This window comes from Mixophyes fleayi, chromosome 6 (assembly GCF_038048845.1).
Source record: "Mixophyes fleayi isolate aMixFle1 chromosome 6, aMixFle1.hap1, whole genome shotgun sequence".
Classification (NCBI taxonomy): Eukaryota; Metazoa; Chordata; class Amphibia; order Anura; family Limnodynastidae; genus Mixophyes; species Mixophyes fleayi.
In genome coordinates, this window is record NC_134407.1 from 84,612,939 (window position 1) to 84,622,904 (window position 9,966).

General features: G+C 34.6%; 1 protein-coding gene across 1 annotated transcript in view; it reads left to right on the forward strand.

Moving 5' to 3' along the window:
• Positions 1 to 9,716, forward strand: part of LOC142160315 (meteorin-like protein) — a 42,550-nt gene extending 32,834 nt beyond the window's left edge. The window contains exons 3-6 of the mRNA XM_075215242.1: positions 2,183 to 2,307; positions 3,549 to 3,949; positions 5,857 to 5,916; positions 8,425 to 9,716. Of these exons, the coding sequence (XP_075071343.1) occupies positions 2,207 to 2,307; positions 3,549 to 3,949; positions 5,857 to 5,916; positions 8,425 to 8,738 (876 nt within the window). The 5' untranslated portion in view covers positions 2,183 to 2,206 and the 3' untranslated portion in view covers positions 8,739 to 9,716. The remainder of the gene's footprint in view (positions 1 to 2,182; positions 2,308 to 3,548; positions 3,950 to 5,856; positions 5,917 to 8,424) is intronic.
• Positions 9,717 to 9,966: the final 250 nt, after the last annotated feature.

Here is a 9,966-nt window from a genome sequence, read left to right on the forward strand (position 1 = left end):
TTATTAACGTTGAATTGGTATATGCTTCAAACCATGTTGATACTTGCATTTAAAAAAAATGGACACTTCCTCCTATACAGTTGTTGTTAAATGTAAGTCTGTTCACAAAATGTCTCCAAGATCATGATTTCAACTCCTTTGTGGGTGGTTTTGCGCAGCATTGATTACATAGCTGTATAAGGAATTTGACTACATCACCGCTTCATAGAACTTGGACTATCAGAATGCCTATGAAAATTAGGAATCCATATGTTTAGATGTCTTATGAACACGCCTTTTGTGTCAGATTGTCTGTATTAACTGAGAACAGATGTTTTCATATCAGTTTGGTCTTTACTATTAAGTACACGGATATAACAACATGTAACAGAAAAATGGTAGCGATGAAGGAATCACATCCCAAAACATGCTGTATATGACGGTAAACTATTACCAACTTTGATAATGCTGAATGCTTCTTTGTGTTCATTACAGCATAATGGGATCCAACAGTATTACCAAGATGTATTACAGAAATATCAAAAAGTGTACCTCATGTTTGCTTGCATTAGTGTACCTGTAGCAAACAATATGTGCATTAGGTTATACAGCTGCAAGCTCCACTTGCCCTGTTTGGAGGGGAAGAATAGCAGAAAGAAAGTTTCACTTGATTTGTTTCATCTTGCTATTCAGTTTGCTTTTTTTTACCTTCCCAAGTCATCATATGAAGAACAGGCGTCATAGTCATATAAAGAGGTTGCAGGTAGGTTTTAGTACATACCCTGTCTACAGCACGCTAGACAATGAAATTAAATGTCTGGTTGGTTGCTACAGTTTAGTGTAAATGTGCACCTTTGAAATGACTAAGTTTGAGAAGGACAGACATTGTATTGATAAAATATTTGGGTTTTGTATATACAACAGTATCCCTAATAGGAGTCATTTCAGACCCCCAAACCTAGCTCCTCATGTTCTTTAAAATTATCTGGCCCAATTCCCTGAAAAATTCTCAAGCAACCCAGCTATTGGTCACCAGCTCTAAAACATGACAGATGAGTGGGTGTGACTATAATTGTGTAACATGGAAGAGCGGTGATTAATTTTAAATGCTGCTGTAACATCAGCATCTATTTTTGGATTTAGAGGAAATGCAGTGATGGTGGAGTACAATTATATATATATATATATATACACAAGTTAACCCGTGCATGATACTCATGCATTCTAGTCAAATCAAGCTACTTAAGGTGTTCAAAAGGTTCTTGTCATGCATTTGGGCCATATCCCAGGCCTCAACCACCAACCACTCCCCACTATCAGCCCCGGCAACCACCAACCACTCCCAACTGTCACTTCTCCTTCAAGAAATATATATATATATATTTTAAATCTTTATAAACACTTTTAACAATTAACAAATTAAATTAACAAATTAAAAACATCTTAGTATACCAAATTTCAGCCCTTCTGAATTTTCTTTTCCACACACACTAAGAATTTAGTAGGTCAGTGTATAACTCCGCCCAGCAGGTGGCGCTGCAGCTTGGTTTTATTTTTTCCACACACACACAGACAGACTAACACACGCCAATAGACATTTATATTATAGATACATATATATATTGTAATATCTGCAGCAGTAGTCTAGCTATTGGCTTTGCTAATCATTCCATCGTTTCATGCTGGTGCCTAATTCCACATTACAACCAATTTGCTGGACTTATGACAGATAAATCTATCTTAGTTAAGAAATAGTCACAGCCCTTTTTTTAGGGGGCGATGAAATGAGTAGATGTTCTAAGCAACCAAAACATGCAGAAAAATGACAGAGTATACCGAATATTGAGTTATTTGTGCTATTATTTTTATCATTAGAATTTAGAAATAGTAGCTTAAATATATACTTATTGATTAGGGACACAAAATCCATTAACATACTCTTTAAATACATTTAAGTAAAATAACAAGCTTAGTTAGGTATGCAGTAATACAGCATCAATTTATTTAACTCTGCAAAACCTAATGTAATTAAAGATTTTATCTAGCAACATATAAAAGAGGTCTGCCCAGTTCTTTACAGAGTTCATGGCATTCTCTTTGAATAAAGTTCTATGAATGGAGAGTGATTTTGAAAGAGGATGCTGATAGGGCAGTTTGTCTGCAGACAGATGTATTCACACTCAGCTGTATCTTGTGTATTCAGCAGACTGCAGAGTGGGATCATAACATGTACAAGCCAAGACTGCAGGACCTGCTCCTACTATATGCATTACTAACAAACAGAGGAAAGCTGTGCATTGCTGGGGATTTCTGCAGCTGGAAAGGAAGGTATTGTATAGTGCTGGACATACGCATATTGTTCTGGTTTCTCATCTTACATTAATAATTACCTATATATCAATATAAACCAAATTACATGCAATAGATATGCGTATGTTTGTCTCCAAACATTATATTTGAATTCTGGCTAGACTAGTACTTTTGTTTGAATGTCACCAAGTTCTGTGTTTTATTGTTTGCAGCTTTTTTAAGTGTGTGTAAATATGTGCGTGAATATCTAATTATCTATCTATCCATCTATCTATCTATCTATCTATCTATACATTTATAGTGGTTGAAGTTGAAATTTAAAATTGACAGTATGGAGAATGCAAGTGATTGGAATTTGATAGGCAATAGGAGATGTGTATACCAGCCCACTTCAACTAATACAGATAGATAGATAGATAGATAGATAGATAGATAGATAGATAGATAGATAGATAGATAGAATTTTTTACATATATTTGGTCCTGTTGCTGTACATATTAGTACTTAATGCTTGTCTTATGGTGGCCTGTTTTGAAATGGTTTCTATTATGAGCCATTGAAAGTGTTTTATGTAAAATGTTGATCGAAACGTTTAATACTTAAATTAGTCAATAGTGCACTAAATAGTAAATGAAGTATTTAGCATTGCATGCTATAACCCCAGATTATGTTTCAAACATATGCAAAATAACATTTCTCTCACAATTTTCAGACATATAGATTTAGATTTATTACGTTTTTTGTTTCATAAGCCCCAGACATGTTCCTACTAACAACAAACGTTATCTTTTGTTTCCTGTAATGACAATATTCAATTTGGTCTGTGCTCTGGTGATAAGAGCCACCTTTAAACCAAGATAAAGTTTGTGCTGACTGGCTAAATGTTATCACTATCAATGAAGACCTTGAGTTAGCCCCTGGATTCATATCTAGTATAATGAATTGCTATATTGTTAATTTAGCTGGATATGTTAAAAATTATTTTTGGTAATTGCCAATATGGAGTGCTTGCTCATATGACAAAAGCAAGTAGATTATTTATTTTATAAAAATGAGAAGACCTTTAGTCATCAAACAAGTTATCTTTATGTTGTTCTTAAATGTAGTTTTCTAAAGTGGTCCAATAGGTCTGAATCTTCTGGTTGTGCAGTAATTGTCATAAGACAGATGATATATGTCTTAGGGTAAGTTATTCCTTCTAAACTTTTTAATATATTGTTACCCACTAATAAATCTCTTATTATTTATTTTACCTGCAGTGGTCTAAGTTGGGACTCTAGTTCCCGTTCTGTGGAACAAGTAAATCTCCGTTGCACAGTGGGTTCATTAGAATGGATGTATCCAACTCGAGCCTTGCGTGTTATCCTTGAGCCCAACCTGGTCAACAGCAAGCATACCACCATCTGCATCAAGCCATATGCACAATTTCAAGGTGCCAATATCTACGTGGAAAAAAGTCGAGAGCTGCACCTCCTGGTTGCAGAGGGGAATCCAGTACAGAAGGTGTATTGCTTTGGTATAGACAGTTTTCAAAAAGCAGCTCTGTTCCTACAAGCCAGTCCCCAGAAAGACTTAAGCAGGAGAACGGCAGGATTTCAATATGAGCTTCTGAACAATCACAATTACGGATTTGCATTCCAAAAATTTGGACTAGTGGAAGGTAAGATAATTATAAGTTTGTGTCAATTAAAAACATAATATATGTGCAATATACAATGAGTGATATCAATACTCTTAAAGAGGACAATACATATAAAATAGTTGTTTATGCACCAATCTTATTTTTATTTAAAAAAATTATGTCAGAAGCCTTTCAACATCCTGCTGGCAAACAAGTTCCTCCAAATAGTAGTTCTCTACTGTCTAATTTAACAACACTCTTTTGCTATGGTTTTACTTTAGTGTTTAACCCAGTTTAAGCTGGCTTTGCTAATACTAATTGCACAGGAGGTCATTTACAAATTCCAAAATAGTTGAGATGTAGCACAGAATCATCCCTGGTCAGTCATGCACCTTCTGTCATGACTCATGTATTTAGAGAAAGATGCTTGCATTTGTGGAGGAGCATAAATTTGCTTAGACCAAGGGGAGAATTGGACAAAGTGAGGCATCCCTTGTCGTTATACATTATTTGCGTAAAAGGACTGATGTGTGCACCGGAGCTAGCTTCCTTTATGTCTAATTATATAATGTTTAATGGAGATCCCAGAAGGAAAGTCTAAGGGGCAAATGTGGAAGACGTGATGATGTGGTTTGTGTCACCAAGCCCCCCCCCTCCCCTCCGCACGTGCTGCACAGTTCTGCGAGTTGCGTTGTCAAGGCCCCACCCATTTCACATAAAAGATAATTGGGGTGGGAGCAGTGCCTATACTCATGGGAATCTGGAGGACTCACTGTATTTCAGAGTGTCCCTGACATTCCAGGAGAGTGGGCAAGTATGAATAAAAATCCATCTGTTATCCTCTTACTGTCATGAATTTAAACCATGAACGAGGCTAAACAGAGTAGTATTTTAGGGGAAAATTTCCAAAGTTTCATTTAATGAAAGTATTAGGAGGTTGAACTTTATAGAAAACTCTACCTGTCACATTATTGCTCCTCTTTCTGCTCAGCAGAGCAAAACTAAGGCAATTGTGGTGATCATCCTGTTAGTTTCGTAAATCACGATCATGGTGTTTCTGCACTGACAGCTTTCAACTTAACTTGAATTGTACTGCCAATTAGTCAATGGTTCCTGAACATCTCAACATAGCTGTGCTTCTTGCATTTTGGCTGGCCATGTACAAATATAGCTTTTGCACTGTAATTGCTTGTGTTTAGTTCAAGTTGCATTGTCATATGGAGAGATAGACATACTGTACCTTATTTCTGCTGCTTATTCCACATGAGCTAGGAAGATACAATCCTTGCTAATTTTCTGCAGAGGAGCCCAGGATCTTCTAGATACTCCAGTGCTTCAGTGGTGTCATTGTGGCATATCCCTGCTTGAGAAGTTACTCAATATATATGTCTACAATTATGTGTTATACTATATATATATATATATATATATATATATATATATATATATATACATACCGGTATATCTATAGTGGTCAAAGTGGAAATTTAGAAGCGGTGGTACAGAGAATGCATGTGAATGGAATTTGACAGTTTTACAAAGCAGCAGTAGATGTTACAGCATGGCTTACCACCGTATTCCAGACCACTTTGTCAACTTTACAAATGTGTATATTCTAAGACGCACCTTTTCCCCATATAAACATCTGGGTCATCTTAGAATGGCGGGTGCATCTTTAGCATTTCATTTTATTCATAGGACTCATTCTTACAATTGATGACATCTTAGAATCGATTATATATATATATATATATATATATATATATATATATATATATATATATTAATTAAAAAAAGCTGTTAAAAGTGAAGGGCTATATGGATTTCACATTCCTTTTTTATTATATATATATTAGCACAATAGAAGAGAGTTCATACACACCAAAATGTCATTAGTTTTTGTTTAACCAATACTATTGATTTCAATAATATGTGTCTATGTCTAGATGCGTGTCGACCATGTGACAACAAAGATCTCCTTATGGCCATTTGCAGAAGTGATTTTGGTAAGAGACCTCACTCATCTATGTTTAAATATTGAAATAAAATAGGAAAAAGAGAATTGCTTTATTACTCAGGTAACTGCTTAGGGCATGGAATTATCTCAAACTCCTGGGACCAAACTGTTTATATACCTCAACAATCCAAGATAAAATCATGATGTAATAGGCGCTGCCCAAGATCCACCAAAGTCACTTCCCTGATCCATCCACACTATTGATTCACCAGGTGTACGCCGTTTATTTTGGTCATGCCCCTTTGCCCATAGAGAAATCTGTGTCTTACTGTGAGTGATTTAGATGCCTTACAATGATGTGCTACTTTGTAATTTTGTCATTATTTCTGTTTTCTATGACATTAAAAGGCTGGTGCAGATATTTGGTTTGATTATAGTAAAAAGTACATAAAATTTTATGTCTTCAGATAAAATGTGGAGGATCCATAAATTGTGCTGTGGTTATTTCCTTGAAGCTGTGACAAACACTAGAAAGTATGTTGTCCCCTCAGCAAAATAGTGTCACATTGCAACTCACTGACATTGTCCTTCTTTAAATCTCTATATTAATACTGTTTTACAGTGCCCATTAAAGGTTACAAACCAGCTCCTAAATAAAATATTATTGTTTTTACCTTGTACTTTTACAGATGTTTACTGCATTGGTGTATATAGGATTGTTGCAATGTCTTTTAGCAATATATTATGACAGATGTGCATCTGTCCACAGCAGCTTCGGGGTCCATTTGTAGAGGCTATTTCATTCTGTTAATGACCCAAATAGTAGGATAAATATAAATTAAATATATTATTATTATTATTATTATTATTATTATTATTATTATTATTATTTATAGAAGCTGATTGGAGTTTGCTTTGTTCTGAAGCAAAATGTTTATAGGAGCTTATTAAAAACACTCATCTCAGGCTGTGTTTTGAGATTGTATGCATGATAGGACAACATAAAACACTAAATGATTGTCTCCAGCACTAAATATTAATATTTAGTAACATCCATCCATGGAGTGTTTGTTTTCTCTGGACCTTGGATTTTTCCTAAATTGATACATACACAGAAACATTATACATATAAACATATAAAAAGAACTGGCTTGTTTGTGTTGTTGATTGTGTCCATTTATATAGTTGTTTATTTGTTGCTGAAATACTAAATGTGAATGAAGTTTGAAGGCAAAATTTACTTTTAAAAGGGTGTATGAGACCTTAAATTGAAAACTAATATAAAACTAATATAAATTAAGAACTTAAATTTCAAACAAGGACGCAATAAACGTAGAACATTAGTTATACCAAATCATGTTACAGCACAGAAATGACATTAGCCTCAACAAGCCCCACAGTGTTCAAACATAAGTTCTTTGTTGAGAAATGGAGATTAATTCATGGCAGGAAATTAGAGTATAATACTGGATTGATTAGATGAGGTTAAACCTATCAAAACTAAGATTTTTTTCCTGGAGTCCGGGAAATGCCATTGTTATTTGAGTTATGCATCATTATGTAGGAATTGTGAACACTACCATATCTTCCATCAGCCAAAAATATAAAAGGTCATGTAGACGGCAATAATAGAGCCACCAAAACAAAAGCAAGATAAAGGCACAAACTGAAATCGCTTTTTTCATGATTCCTTTAAAAATTGCTATACTTATTGGAGCTTTTTATGCATGAAAATGTAGATAGTAAGAATCTAGAGTTTGTTTAATGAAGGTACAATAATATTATACTAAGTATATTCTAGAATTATGGTAGAAGCCATGCCTGTTCTTAATGGGAGAGCAAGCCTATTTATAGCCACTGCAGACAAGAACTTAAGGCAAAGATGAGAAAAGGCTAAAAGAAAGTCTGCTGAGCATGCATGTTTATCCACTCAACATTCTTATTTTATTTATTATTAGAGGTGGGATCTATTGTCTATAGCAAACATTGTTTATGTTTTGAAAACAGTTATAATAGCTACATGAAAGCTAGAAAGACAGGATGTTTATATTCTAAAGACATTAACAGCCATAAACACATATTTTAAACTTATGTTTTGTTTCCTTTCATACAGTGAGTGGGTAACAGCACACCCAGCTTAAACATACATTTTCTATTTCAATTAAACTATAATAACCAAGGTCCTGATGCTGAGTTAGGAGCAAAGCAAAAACAAAGAGCAAATTTGAACTTGAACAAACCATATTACTATGCAAGAGGTGCAAATTGATTTCTTTTTTATGAATGCAAGGAAAATACTGGTTGTTTTTTCATGTCACACACATATACTTGATAGTTTGATTTCTAACTGACATTATGGCTCATCTACGACATGTCCTACCCCAACTATAAATCTGCCCTACTCTCGCAACATGATTTCGCCAAGGTGCAAATTTACTCCTTTTCTTTTCTTTGCTGGTAAATCAGCATCAGACCCCTATTATTCGATTTTTGTTTCCTAATGTAAAATAGCTATCTTCACTAAATAACTCTGTGTTTTTCTATTTAATATACCAAGTGGTAAAAGGCTCAATCAAGAGAATCAGCCATGACAGGGAATCCAAAATATCCTGGGTGGACATCAACGCTATAAGAGTTTACAGGCAGAGAAACAGCATTTTCCAGCCAGACAGCTCCACTGGTACATGGAATGGACCCATTAGAACTTTACTGCAGTGTGGAGTCAAGAAAGGGGAGGGTCATTTTCTGTTCACTGGCAGCGAACACTTTGGAGATGCATGGCTGGGATGTGCCCCTCGATATAAAGACTTCCTAGAAATCTACCAGAAAGCCAAAAAGCTGAGAATTAACCCTTGTGATTTCCAGGCATGAACATATACTGACTGGTACATTTGAACTGGCCTTTTTATTTAGTAATTCACTAATAGGATGTATTTTGCTCATAATCTGGACAGTAGAAAAGGTCTACAGCTGAAGGACCAAATAAAGAGAGGTTTGTTTTTGAATGTTAGTTTTCATTGTTTACACTTTTGTTTACTACTCTTACACATGTTAAAGGGATATTGATTCACAATTTCCAGTTAAATTTGTGCTTTATTCTCATATTTTACCCCCAGCATCCTTTCCGAAGGGAACTGTATAGTAGAGTACTTCAGTAAACAACACATTCCAGGTTTAGGACCTTCTCAGATATAAATATATTTGAGATTCTGAGAAAATATTTTTATAACAATTGAGTATTAGGACTACTAGTTTCGAATTATAAGTATATTGAATGACACTGCTGACATCCGGTTGAACTCTAAGTGGTTTCTCAGTAGCTGACTGACTTTTTATTATAAACCATTTTACTAATAAAAAGTAATAAGTTCTATCAAGATATAAGAATGTCAAGAAAGGGTTGGTACGGATCGACGATGACGAGAAATCTGACACAGAGAAGACCTGCAAGAAACAAACGATTTAATGAAAAAACGACAGCAATATTGACAGACTTACCTGAAAAACGACTCTGCAGATATCCGATGGCAGCAGAAGGCTGACAGAACCTCTTTCCGAATGGACAGCTCTCCGGCAGTAGTGCGACCTGAATGAATTTAAATTTAAAGCGGCAATGTCAGGACCACGCAGGTTAACTTTTTAAACAGTTAATCTGCGGGGTTATTAGTTTATAATAAAGTTGTGTTTATTGTTTTTTTTTTATGTACATAAAACTGGGACTGGATTTAGCAAGTTGTATATCGATTTTGTATTTGTTACAAGTCCAATATAAAAGAAGCATTGAGAACAGAGTTTAGAAAAGTAACCAGGATTATTAAAACACTGACTTGTGCCTGTAGCATATTACAATATGACAAATATTTTAATTGAAGTGTACATTAAATTATGCATCTTTTTTCCGTAGTGTTTATTGATTTATTGTTTGACACATATCGCATAACATTTAGTTGTGGACTAAAACCTCTTCACAATCAAAACAGTAAAGAAAAGTAAAATGGAAAAACAGTAAATATAATCAAAACGTTTAGTCTTTATAAATAAATATATGGCATATGTTGAAATATTGATACATATTTCTTCTCTAAAAACATGTAACTGG